Here is a 14,376-nt window from a genome sequence, read left to right on the forward strand (position 1 = left end):
AACATTGGATCATTCAGAGATCCTCACTGAACTTCTGGAGAGAGTTTGCTGCACTGAAAGTAAAGGGGCTGAATAATTTTGCACGCCCAATTTTTCAGTTTTTGATATGTTAAAAAAGTTTGAAATATCCAATAAATGTCGTTCCACTTCATGATTGTGTCCCACTTGTTGTTGATTCTTCACAAAAAAATACAGTTTTATATCTTTATGTTTGAAGCCTGAAATGTGGCAAAAGGTCGCAAAGTTCAAGGGGGCCGAATACTTTCGCAAGGCACTGTACACCCATTTATAGTAGCACTGGTAATGAATGGTTTGCCTCTTCTGTGGTCTCCTTGATAGCTTTATTTATAGTAAATTGAGAGATTCATACTGTTAATTGACCTCTTCACTGTTGTCTTCTTATCCAGAGATGGTGACCTATAATGAGTTTTGAGCTGGGCACATTGGACCTGGCAGAGATGGACAACAGGATGAATAGTTCTGACATGAAGACCCTGTCAACCCTGGATCACCTTTACCTCTCCTCCCTAGAGCACAGCCTCAACAGTCCCCACCACCACAGCCCAGACAGAAACCACTTATTCAACCACAGCTCAGACAGAAACTACTCATTTAACCACAGCCCAGACATAAACCACTCATTCAACCACAGCTCAGACATAAACAACTCATTCAACCACAGCTCAGACATAAAACACTCATTCAACCATAGTTCAGACATAAACCACTCATTTAACCACAGCCCACACAGAAACCACTCATTCAACCACAGCCCACACAGAAACCACTCATTCAACCACAGCCCAGACAGAAATCACTCATCCAACCACAGCTCACACAGAAACCACTCATTCAACTATCCATACAACTACACATACAGCGAGTACCAATGTAAGTCTACTGTAAGGGACTTTTACTAAATCTGGCATTTACTAAAGTGTAATAACTTAATGATCTATAAAGGTAATCTTATGTTAAAGCAATTGCCACAGTCTTTTCTCTTGCCTGTGATGCTATGTATACAGATGTAGGATCTTAATTTGATCACCCTGTTGCAAGAGAACTTTCCAGCAATGCAGGAAATGTAAAATATGCAGTGTATTTAAGGTTTAAAAAGGCTTCTGAAGTTTGAAAGGTTGACATTTCAGACTTGATTCCCCTACGAAAAATGTATCAACCCCTACAAAAATGTTCATTAATTATAATCCACATAATAATTCACATTTCCTGTTGCTGCAAGATTATTTTCCAGCTGTAGCAAACAGGCTCAAATGAAGATCCTACATCTGTATCTCATTGTGTTCTCATTTGACCTTGTTTAGGTTCGTTAAAAGAGGAGTCCATGTCCCCTCTTTGGTCTAGCAACTGTAGCGTTGTCAGCCTGTCCAGACCCACTCTTCACTCCAAGTCCCCCACTTACACAGACCCCAGCACTCTGCTCTACATTGACTGCAGAGTGTGTGGGGACACGGCCTCAGGCTTCCACTATGGAGTCCATGCCTGTGAGGGCTGCAAGGTAGGACTGATACCTACCAAATGAGGTTCTGGTGGCTTGACAGTGTGTGTTTGCTTGAAGCTATACAAATGCATTGTTACACATTTGAGCATAAAAACAAAACAAACGTCTTGCTATTTAACCTCCAGGGGGTCATGTATTAGTAAGGATTTAACCCTGACACATAAACACTCACCGTAAACCTTGTATTCATATCAAGCCCACTGTTTCCATTGATCACATTTCGTTTTTTAAATTCTGTAAAATAATTATAGTCTGTTGCTGCTTTATGATTCTACAATCTACATGTTCTCTGCCTTTCTCTTAGGGATTCTTCCGAAGAACCATGAGGTTAAAACTGGTGTATGACCACTGTGATCTGCATTGTCGGATTCACAAAAAGAGCCAGAATAAATGCCAGTACTGTCGCTTTCAGAAATGTCTGCTTGTGGGCATGTCACAAGATGGTAAGCCACTACATTGTTGTGAAAAGTATATTTGCTCACCAATATTTTTAAGAGTCATGGTTTGTCATATACAGTGCATTCGGAAAGTATTCAGATCCCTTGACTTTTTCCACATTTTGTTACATTACAGCCTTATTCTAAAATGGATTCAATTATTTTTTCCCTCGTCTACACACAATACCCCTTAATGACAATACCCCTTAATGACAATACCCCTTAATGACAAAGTGAAAACAGGTTTATAGAAATGTAAGCACATGTATTACAAATAATAAACTAAAATACCTTATTTAAATAAGTATTCAGACCCTTTTCTATGATGCTGGAAATTAAGCTCAAGTGCATCCTGTTTCCATTGATCATCCTTGAGATGTTCTACAACTTGATTGGAGTCCGCCTGTGGTAAATTCAATTGACTGGACATGATTTGGAAAGGCACACACCTGTCTATATAAGGTCCCACAGTTGACAGTGCATGTCAGAGAAATAACCAAACCATGAGGATGAAGGAATTGTCTGTAGAGCTCTGAGACAGGATTGCGTTGAGGCTCAGATCTGAGGAAGGATATCAAAAACATTCTGCAGCATCGAAGGTCCCCAAGAACACAGTGGCCTCCTTCATTCTTAAATTGAAGAAGTTTGGAATCACCAAGACTCTTCCTAGAGCTGTCCGCCCAGCATAACTGAGCAATCGGGGGAGAAGGGCCTTGGTTAGGAAGGTAAACAAGAACCTGATGGTCACACTGACAGAGCTCCAGAGTTCCTCTGTGGAGACGGGAAAGCCTTCCAGAAGGACAACCATCTCTAAAGCACTCCACCAATCAGGCCTTTATGGTAGAGTGGCCTGACGGAATTCACTCCTCAGTAAAAGGCACATGATAGCCCGCTTGGAGTTTGCCAAAAGGCACCTAAATGACTCTCAGACCATGAGAAACAAGATTATCTGGTCTGATGAAACCAAGATTGAACTCAGATTTGACGCTTGGCCTGAATGCCAAGCGTCAAATCTGGAGGAAACATGGCACCATCCCTACAGTGAATCATGATGGTGGCAGCATCATGCTTTGGGGATGTTTTCAGTGGCAGGGACTGGGAGACTAGTCAGGATCAGGGGAAAGATGAACGGAGCAAAGTACAGAGAGATCCTTGATGAAAACCTGCTCCAGAGCACTCAGGTCCTCAGACTGGGGCGAATGTTCACCTTATAACAGGCCAATGAACAGAAGCACACAGCCAAGACAACGCAGGAGTGCTTTCGGGACAAGTCTCTGAATTTCCTTGAGTGGCACTGCCAGAGCCCAGACTTGAACCTGATCCAAAATCTCTGGGGAGACCTGAAAATATATGTGCAGCAACACTTCCCATCCAATCTGACAAGAGCTTGAGAGGATTTGCAGAGAAGAATGGGAGAAACTCCCCAAATACAGGTGTGTCAAGCTTGTAGAATTATACCCAAGAAGACTTGAGGCTGTAATCGCTGCCAAAGGTGCTTCAACAAAGTACTGAGTGAAGGGTCTGAATACTAAGTTTGGGGTCACTTAGAAATGTCCTTGTTTTCCATAAAAACACACATGAAATAAGTTGCAAAATGAATTGGAAATATAGTCAAGATGTTGACAAGGTTATAAATAATGATTTTTAATTGAATAATTTGCATCAATTACATCCTTGCAGGCCTTTGGCATTCGAGATGTCAATTTGTTGTGGTAATCTGAAGAGATTTCACCCTATGCTTCCTGAAGCATCTCCCACGAGTTGGATTGGCTTGATGGACACTTCTTATGTACCACATGGTCAAGCTACTCCCACAACAGCTCAATAGGGTTGAGATCTGGTGACTGTGCTGGCCACTCCATTATAGACAGATACCAGCTGACTGCTTCTTCCCTAAATAGTTATTGCATAGTTTTTAGCTGTGCTTTGGGTCATTGTCCTGTTGTAGTAGAACCTTGGCTCCAATTAAGTGCCATCCACAGAGTATGGCATGGTGTTTTGCGAATTGGAGTGATAGCTTTCCCTTTTACCCTATAGAAATCTCCCACTTTACCACCACCAAAGCACTCCCAGACCAGCACATTGCCTCCACCATGCTTGAAAGATGGCGTCAAGCACTCCTCCAGCATCTTTTCATTTTTTCTGCGTCTTATGAATTTTCTTCTTTGTGGTCCGAACACCTCAAACTTAGATTAGTCTGCCCATAACACTGTTTTCCAATCTTCCTCTGTCCAGTGTTATTTTGCCCATCTTAATCTTTTATTTTTATTGGCCAGTCTGAGATATGGATTTTTCTTTGCAACTCTGCCTAGAAGGCCAGCATCCTGGGGTTGCATCTTCACTGTTGACGTTGAGACTGGTGTTTTGCGGGTACTATTTAATGAAGCTGCCAGTTGAGGACTTGTGAGGCGTCTGTTTCTCAAACTAGACACTCTAATGTACTTGTCTTCTTGCTCAGTTGTGCACCGGGGCCTCCCACTCCTCTTTCTATTCTAGTTAGAGACAGTTTGCGCTGTTCTGTGAAGGGAGTAATACACAGCGTTGTACGAGATCTTCAGTTTCTTGGCAATTTCTCACATGGAATAGCCTTCATTTCTCAGAACAAGAGTAGACTGACGAGTTTCAGAAGAAAGTTATTTGTTTCTGGCAATGTTGATCCTGTAATCGAACCCACAAATGCTGACACTCCAGATTATAACTAGTCTAAAGAAGGCCAGTTTTATTGCTTCTTTAATCAGAACAAAAGTTTTCAGCTGTGCTAACATAATTGCAAAAGGGTTTTCTAATGATCAATTAGCCTTTTAAAATGATCAACTTGGATTAGTTAACACAAGGTGCCATTGGAACAGAAGAGTGATGGTTGCTGATAATGGGCCTCTGTAGGCCTATGTAGATATTCCATAAAAAATCTGCCGTTTCCAACAACATTAACAATGTCTACACAGTATTTTTGATCAATTTGATGTTATTTGAATCGACAAAAAATGTGCTTTTATTTCAAAAACAAGGACATTTCAAAAACAAGGACATTTCTATGTGACCCCAAACTTTTGAATGGAAGTCTAAATGTGATATTTCAGTTTTCTTTTTTATTAATTTGCAATAACATGGACTCTTAACAACATTATGAAACGTTGTTGCTCCTAGGCAACGCCCCCCTCCCTGCAGCACCAGCACACATTGAAATAGAATGAATAGAATGGGTTTGGAACCTCTAATCATGGCAATTTGACTGGTAAACTCATGGGTACACTCGCAATGTCTGCATGGTATTGGGATTTATACAATGGGTGGGTCTAATCCTGAATGCTGATTGGTTAGGTAAAACTGCATTCCAGCCGATCTCTATTCCACAAGTTGCCACTGGCTAAATCTATGATGTTAAAATGCCTATTTACTCTGTTCCATCTGACTGTGTAATCCACTGTCTCATCAGCCCAGCCAAGCAACATATAAACTTGATCTCCACTATAAAAAGCATCTAGACATTATTTCACATTTCTTTTAGACTAACATTTTGTTTTCAACAGCGGAGATTTGTATAAACCTAGCTGTCTGTCTCTCCGACATTTGCAAAATTAAAACAATATTAAAATTCGATCTCCAGCTGTCCCATAGTAATGAACGTGTTGGGAGTCAGGACGAAACGGACAAGCAGGCAGCGTTTCTCAGCCAGTCGAAATCATGAATAAGCTGGCATCATTTTTATGGAGATATACAAAAAATATTTTTAGGGGCCTCCCAGGTGGCGCAGTGGTTAAGGGCGCTGTACTGCAGCGCCAGCTGGGCCATCAGAGTCCCTGGGTTCGCGCCCAGGCTCTGTCGTAACCGGCCGCGACCGGGAGGTCCGTGGGGCGACGCACAATTGGCCTAGCGTCGCCCGGGTTAGGGAGGGCTTGGGCGCAGTGTGCGCTAACCAAGGTGGCCAGGTGCACGGTGTTTCCTCCGGCGCATTGGTGCGGCTGGCTTCCGGGTTGGATGCGTGCTGTGTTAAGAAGCAGTGCGGCTTGGTTGGGTTGTGTATCGGAGGACGCATGACTTTCAACCTTCGTCTCTCCCGAGCCCGTACGGGAGTTGTAGCGATGAGACAAGATAGTAGCTACTACAACAATTGGATACCACGAAATTGGGGAGAAAAAGGGGTCAAATTTAAAAAAAAATATATATATATATATATATTTTTTAAATGTTGAAAGAATTTCACATGAAACACAGCTAATTTGAGGTCTTTCCAGTTTCAGTTTGAAGTGATCATGTTACTGTAGCTGTGTTGTTGGCTAGCTCCTTTGAACAACACTGTCCTAACGAGTGAGCACATTTTCTATGCCAGGCGAAGTCGTGCCTCATTAGCTCATTGTTATGGATGTATCCAAATAATTGTCACTAGAAGACAGCTTAAACAAATGTAACCTTTTGACTTTGTCTCAGACCTAACAACAATATATCCTCCAAACATCGACTTCTCTAGCATTATCACTTAATTAAGCAATAATTTGAATGAACATTCTACATTACCATGGAAATTATTGCTTAAGTGATAATGCCCTTGAAGCCGATATTTGGAGGATATTTTGGCACGGTTTGTTGGCCCTCAACGAACAACATCCGTGCCAATATATCCTCCAAACACCGGCTTCTCGGACATTATCACTTAAGCAATAATTTCCATGGTAATGTAGAATGTTCATTCAAATGATTGCTTAGGTGATGTTAACTGATGTGGCTCATGTAATGGAATGTATTTTTTCTCATGTAAGTTGAGTTGAATCAACAAATCACAGCACATATTGATGGGTACACTTTCTGCTTTTACTTCCTGCTTTTCTCCTATGGGTGCACTCGCAATGGCTGTCAGTCCACCCATTATGCCATTATTGACTTGAACAGGGACACCCGTTTAATTAATTATATTTCTATGGCAGCACAGTCAGGAGCGGAGTAGAGAAGAAAATGTGCGTCTTTATTTTTTTGTTGCTATTCGAACGGTTATAAAGGTGACCCAGTCATTTGGCTGACCAATGACCGTCATCCAAAATTCCATGACTGTCACAGGCTTAATCAAGGATATTAAACATATTCAATGTGAACTGTTTCAACAGCAGGTGTCTGTCTGAAACCGGGCCTTAAGTCTTTGGAAAGGTTTCTACACAGCAGGATGAAGTACATTCCTTCCTCCAACGTCTTTGTCATTGTCTTGTTTGGGCAGCCAGTGACGTGTAGCATTATTCAATACAGAAAGAGTCTGACTGGCACCCAGGCTAGAATATAATGATTTTGATGTCCCCACGCAGCCATCCGCTTCGGCCGGATGCCCCAGGAGGAGAGAGAGAAGCTGCTGGCTGAGTTTATGGATGTGTCCCCCAGGAGCCCAGAGTCAGTGGACTTGAGAGCCTTGTCCAGACAGCTGTGTCTGTCCTATCACAGACACTTCCCCCTGACCAAGAGCAGGGCCAGAGCCATCCTGTCTGGGAAGACCCACGGAAACTCAGTAAGGGCCCAATTGTTACTTGAGATACTGTACAACTACATGCACATAATCTTTAAAGTTTTGCATAAATTTTGCATTGATGTCAATGGAACATTTGTAATATGAGTCAGAACAGAGCCATTGAAAGCCACTTGACCTCTTTCTCTCTCACACACACAAGACATTTGGTTCTGTATATTTGAATATCACAGTTTTTGGAAAATGCACTCTGTCCTGATTAACTGGTAGCAAAATATCAGTGTACAGTAGGAAGCAGTAATATTGGGTCATCTCAGCTTGTCTAAGAGGAAATAACTAATAGACAGTTATTTATACTTTAGAGAAGCAGATATATTTTCACTAAAAGTCAGGATTTTAATTGATCATTTATTTCATAGTTAGATTAACCCGTTGTGCATCAGCAAGGGGACGAATACTGAATCACTACAAATTGCCAATAGAATGAATGACAATGGATGGCAATGCTTCATAATACATTGTTTTTAAGGGATGTCTCTCTTTCCTTCCAGCCATTTGTCATCCATGACATGAAGTCCCTGACAGCGGGTCAGGACTTTATAAACAGTAGACAGTTCCCTTTCCTGGAGCACCAGAGGTCTGTCCTGCCCCCTCAAGAGCCTGCCGGGGAGCTGGAGCTCTTCTTTTTCCGGCAGGTTCAGTTCCGCACCGCCGAAGCTGTACGAGAAATCATAGAGTTTGCCAAGAGTATCCCTGGATTGACAGAGCTGGACATAAATGACCAGGTGACCCTGCTGAAGTACGGGGTCATCGAGGTCATGTTGATCATGCTGGCGCCGCTGATGAACAAGGACGGCACACTGTTCGCCTACGGACAGATCTTCATGACCCGGGAGTTCCTCAAGAGTCTGAGGAAGCCCTTCTGTGAGATGATGGAGCCAAAGTTTGAGTTTGCGGTAAAATTCAACGTGCTGGAGCTGGACGATAGTGATACGGCGCTCTTCCTCGCTGTCATCATCCTCAGTGGAGGTGGTGTTTTTCCGTTTTACATTTATGCATTTACAGTTGAAGTCAGAAGTTTACATACACATAAGTTGGAGTCATTCAAACTTGTTTTTCAACCACTCCACAAATGTATTGTTATCAACTATAGTTTTGGCAAGTCGGGTTAGGACATCTACTTTGTGCATGACACAAGTAATTTTTCCAACAATTGTTTACAGACAGATTATTTCACTTACAATTCACTGTATCACAATTCCAGTGGGTCAAAAGTTTACAAACACTAAGTTGACTGTGCCTTCAAACAGCTTGGAAAATTCCAGAAAATTATGTCATGGCTTTAGAAGCTTCTAAATAGGCTAATTGACATCATTTGAGTCAATTGGAGATGTACCTGTGGATGTATTTCAAGGCCTTACCTTCAGACTCAGTGCCTCTTTGCTTGGCATCATGGGGAAATCAAAAGATATCAGCCAAGACCTCAGGAAAAAAATTGTAGACCTCCACAAGTCTGGTTCATCCTTGGGAGCAATTTCCAAACGCCTGAAGGTACCACGTTCATCTGTACAAACAATAGTATGCAAGTATAAACACCATGGGACCACGCAGCCGTCATACCGCTCAGGAAGGAAACACGTTCTGTCTCCTAGAGATGAACGTACTTGGTGTGAAAAGTTCAAATCAATCCCAGAACAACAGCAAAGGACCTTGTGAAGATGCTGGAGGAAACAGGTACAAATGTATCTATAGCCACAGTAAATCAAGTCCTATATCGACATAACCTGAAAGGCCGCTCAGCAAGGAAGAAGCCACTGCTCCAAAACCGCCATAAAAAAGCCAGACCACAGTTTGCAACTGCACATGGGGACAAAGATAGTACTTTTTAGAGAAATGTCCTCTGGTCTGATGAAACAAAAATAGAACTGTTTGGCCATAATGACATCGTTATGTTTGGTGGAAAAGGGGGAGGCTTGCAAGCCGAAGAACACCATCCCAACCGTAAAGCACGGGGGTGGCAGCATCATGTTGTGGGGGTGCTTTTCTGCAGGAGGGACTGGTGCACTTCACAAAATAGATGGCATGATGATGATGGAAAATTATGTGGATATATTGAAGCAACATCTCAAGACATCAGTCAGGAAGTTAAAGCTTGGTCGCAAATGGGTCTTCCAAATGGACAATGACCCCAAGCATACTTCCAAAGTTGTGGCAAAATGGCTTAAGGACAACAAAGTCAAGGTATTGGAGTGGCCATCACAAAGCCCTGACCTCAATCCTATAGAAAATCTGTGAGCGGAACTGAAAAAGTGTGTGCAATCAAGGAGACATTAAACCATTTAATGGCAATGCTACCAAATACTAATTGAGTGCATGTAAACTTCTGACCCACTGGGAATGTGATGAAAGAAATAAAAGCTGAAATAAATCATTCTCTTTACTATTATTCTGACATTTCATATTCTTAAAATAAAGTGGGGATCCTAACTGACCTAAAACAGGTAATTTTTACTAGGATTAAATGTCAGGAATTGTGAAAAACTGAGTTTAAATGTATTTGGCTAAGGTGTATGTAAACTTCCGACTTCAACTGTATGTTAGATAGATGCGGTAAAGAGGTCAATGGAACTCATCCCAAACGCGTGGGGGAAAGATGCCTTGGGGAAAATGTCCAGATTCTTCTCATTGCCTCCTAGCAAAATTAGCCTGCCTTAAGGCGATTGTTTATACAGTATGTGTATTTCACACTATGTTGAGGTAAATATCAAAGTATATTGCTTGTATGCATGTCAACCCCAATACATGTTCATGTCATCGTCACCAATCAACTGCATTACAGTTCAAAATTACTTTGGCTACCACCACCAATTTTTGTATGCTAGCTATTCTACCAGTTTATACAAACCGGATTTAGCATTTAGCAGTCATTTTCTCTAAACCTGAAAAGGAACTTCTCAATGTTATGCAGCAAAAACAGCCATATATATCAAAATCAGACTTTAGAAAACACATTGTGGGCCTGTTACAATACATCAATCATGACAGATTTGACGAAAATCCACTTTGTTTGATCAGATTTGTTGATTGTGCGCCAGTATGGCATCCTTCTTCTATCCCCAACAGTCTGCCTTCCATTGACCTCAACTGCAGGATTAGGTGTTTTATTGCTCTGAGATGGCTTGATTGGGCTTGAGACCAGATATAAAACAATGGTGACCTATTTTATGCTGTATCATTTCAATTGACCTTGGACTTTGCTCATCAGGACATTGCAACTTCAGATCATTTGATGTATACTGTATGTCCAATCTTCCTCTATTTCCCTCTCTCGCACTTTCCACTCTCTGGTGACCTCTAACCTTGACCTTGTTGTGCTCTACTCTAGACCGTCCAGGCCTGGTGAATGTGAAGCCCATCGAGGACCTCCAGGAGGCAGTACTGCAGGCCTTGGAGCTGCAGTTGAAGACCATCCACCCAGACTGCCCCCAGCTGTTTGCCAGGCTGCTGCAGAAGATGACCGACCTGCGGCCGCTGGTGGCTGACCACATCCGGCTCATCCACCTGCTCAAGAAGCAGGAGCTGGAGATGTGTCTGCACCCCCTACTACAGGAAATCATGAGGGACCTGTACTAGAGTAGTGGGAGACTCAGTTTAACAGCTATGAAGAAAAGAAGACTATACAGCAGTGGAGGCTGCTGAGGGGAGGACGGCTCATAATAATGGCGCAAATGGAATCAAACACATGGAAATTGCATTTAACCCAACCCTCTAAATCAGAGAGGTGCGGAGGGCTGCATTAATCAACATCCACGTCATCTGTGCTGATGGAACAGTGGGTTAACTGCCTTGCTCAGGGGCAGAGCGACAGATTTGACCTTGTCTTCTCTGGGATTCAATCCAGCAACCTTTTGGTTACTGGCCCAATGCTCCTACCCACCAGGCAACCTGCTGCCCATATTGGTGGTACCACCAACATCCTGTGCTATACAGTACAGTTTTATCCAACTAGTGTGTTTATTATAACAATATGCAGAACCTTATAGGTCTTTATCTAGCCAGATCTGTTGGTGCTTTGGTCAACTCTTCTGTGTCATGTATATCATAGCAGCAATAGTCACTGAGACCAGGCTAGTTTTCATCAGGCTCTCAGTTAAAGCAAATGTCTGGCTTCACAGGTGACCTCCATGACAAGTGAGGGTTAAGTCTGTTTTCTTGGGACTTGTTGTTTAATAGAAGGATCTGTGAACTCTATTTAAACAATAAGGCACGAGGGTGTGTGGTTTATGACCAATATACCATGGCTAAAGGCTGTTCTTATGCACGACGCAACGCTGATTGCCTGGATACAGCCATTAGTCGTGGCATATTGGCCACAACCACAAACCCCCGAGGTCCCTTATTGCTATTATAAACTGGTTACCAACGTAATTTGAACAGTACAAGTAAATGTTTTGTCATACCAGTGGTATACGGTCTGATATATCACGGCTTTCAGCCAATCAGCATTCAGGGCCCAACCACCCAGTTTATAATACATTATGAATGATCCATTACTGAGCTTCCTACCATCTTGCTGTAACTGCAGCTATTCTGTCTTCTACCATGCTTTTTAATTAAAGGGATGAAAGGAGAATTGCTTTTAATTACAGGACATTTATTGGGGCATCCTAAAATAAAATAAGCAGATACCTACAGGTGTTATATACTGTGAAACACAATGTGTGTTATCGTAATACATTGTTCATTATGTCTTTTTTGAATGTAAGTTTCCGTGTCTTTGAAGCATTTTTGAGAGGTTAGATGAGTGTGAAAACGTCTATTAGTTTATATTTCCTCAACTTCACCCCCTCTAAACATTTCAGTGTATAATGTAACATGTACTACCATGGAAATATGCTATCCTGTGTTATGTATAAATCACCTGTATAAACAATACTAATATCCTTCCTGATAAATACTTAAAGTACATTTTAATGTTGCCATCTAGTGGTGAATATGTCAGAGATGCCATCGCTTCAAGATGTTATGCAATGTCTTGATATTCCACTGTTGCTGAGGCAAAACGTGTCAGTGCTAGTGTTAAGGTAACGATTGGTACGTGTTTTTCTGTTGCTCACTAGAAAAACGAGAATTCAGTCTTGGAGGTGTTTCCTGGCCGATTCCGCGTTTGGTTAATGATGTTTGTCCCCCATGAGCCACTGTAGACGCAGAAGCTTATTATCGTATTCGCTTCCTCAAAATCCTAAGAATGAATCTATGATAACTCAAGATATCAGTAATAAATGTTAACGTTTTTGCTGATTATATTTTAGTTGCTCAATTTTACATCTAACTAAGATGTTTGGTGCAGTATTTCTCAAGTTAATAAATGTGCGGTGTGCTGTTTTATGTAAACAAAGTCGCGTTGTCTTATATAAACAGTGGGAGCTGCTGGGCAGGTCTGTCTCACTGTCTATGCTATTGGATAAAGAACAATCGCCGCAGCTGTTCACCCCATGTTAGTGGGCAAATGGACATCGTCAAATCAAAACCCAACATTAATTTAACCGTTGTGTTGCACGGATGATACAAAATCCATTTTAGACGAATACTGACTTTATGACCAAAATTATCGTATTTACTCTTTAGTACATTTTGACACTAGAATAACTGTTTCTGACTCATATTGATGCTACATAGGCAGTTCTCAAAGGGATTCGTTGCTGTGATTATTGCTATACATAGTGTATTCTATCTACAATGAGATATGGCATGGTTCAAATTCTTTAGTTTATTCCAAACATAATTGGGGAAATGGTACAATAGTTATTCTGCCAAAGTGAATTAATGTGCATCACAGGTAGTAGACTTGCAGTACACTTGTCTACAAGGTTATAATCTTATATGTTGTATAAGTGTCTATCTTTTGAATATTTATTTTAATGTTGGTGCCCAAAGTCAGAGTCATCGTGGTTTCTTATAGACAAACGTGCCTTGTATGCACAGGGAACATACACTTTGATTGACAGTTATTGTTTTGAGAGGGGGGGGGGGGGGGGGGTGCAGAGATGGATTCGTTGTATGTGCAAGAGGATGCTGTGTACATGCGTGTGCTTGTAGGTCGTGGATAGTGTAGCCCACTTAGAGTCCGCTGGATCTGCTACAGCCACCACTGTGTAAGGAGGGTGAATCGGAAGCATGTGTCAAAGCTACGTAGACAGCAACATGATCGCAGCATTCCCACCAGGTGGAGCTCTTGTCACCATAGGGTCAGATCAGAATTAGATCTTTGTATTCTATTGCTTGTCTTATTTTAAGGAGTCGCTCTCTATGGCCTGTCAGAAAGCAGAAATAGAACAGTTAAACACACACGCAGCAAAACTCCACAGAAATAGAAGCCAAGAGGTCAGAAGACAGAGATGGTTTTGGTCTTGTGTTTCACCACTTTTGATGACCCCAGGGCTATTTTTCCCTTCACTGAAGTTTTCTGAGACACACATGATTCATAAGATACAGGAAAACACATTGCTAAAACTTACGCCCTGTCATCAGTCCCCGAATTAGGTCTGATGACCAACTGAAAGGAAAACATCAGGGCCATCAGACATTATAGAACACAAAAACATAATGGTCTATGACTGTAAAAGGTGTTGTGAATTTAACATAAGGAGCTTCAACGTAAGTGTTACCCAATAGCTTTGTTGAGATTGTGTTATCATTTAGTCCCATCCTCTCTGCCAATAGCTGTGGTGCACCTAGTGCCATTTCCCAATGGTGGAATCCCCTAGTGGCCTGTCTAGACGGGATCCACAGTGAGATTGCACCACACTGCTACTGCAACAGCAAACATTGTACCCAGCTACAAAGTCTTGCACATGTATCCTACTGAGGTGAGTCTAATGGTGGAGATCAGTGTCTCAACGTCTTTTGTACCTGCCTGGGACAATTCACATTAAAACAAGCTCTTTACGGCATACACAATCAGTGTCAGGGTT

General features: G+C 41.9%; 1 protein-coding gene across 1 annotated transcript in view; it reads left to right on the forward strand.

The window, feature by feature from the left end:
• The window catches only part of LOC110492412 (peroxisome proliferator-activated receptor gamma), a 15,860-nt gene extending 4,675 nt beyond the window's left edge, over positions 1-11,185 (forward strand). Inside the window, exons 2-7 of the mRNA XM_021566706.2 lie at positions 408-891; positions 1,323-1,516; positions 1,824-1,962; positions 7,248-7,444; positions 7,954-8,431; positions 10,788-11,185. Coding sequence (XP_021422381.2) covers positions 423-891; positions 1,323-1,516; positions 1,824-1,962; positions 7,248-7,444; positions 7,954-8,431; positions 10,788-11,035 — 1,725 coding nt within the window. The 5' untranslated portion in view covers positions 408-422 and the 3' untranslated portion in view covers positions 11,036-11,185. The remainder of the gene's footprint in view (positions 1-407; positions 892-1,322; positions 1,517-1,823; positions 1,963-7,247; positions 7,445-7,953; positions 8,432-10,787) is intronic.
• The last annotated feature ends 3,191 nt before the right edge of the window (positions 11,186-14,376 follow it).

Source organism: Oncorhynchus mykiss, chromosome 16 (assembly GCF_013265735.2).
Source record: "Oncorhynchus mykiss isolate Arlee chromosome 16, USDA_OmykA_1.1, whole genome shotgun sequence".
NCBI lineage: Eukaryota > Metazoa > Chordata > Actinopteri > Salmoniformes > Salmonidae > Oncorhynchus > Oncorhynchus mykiss.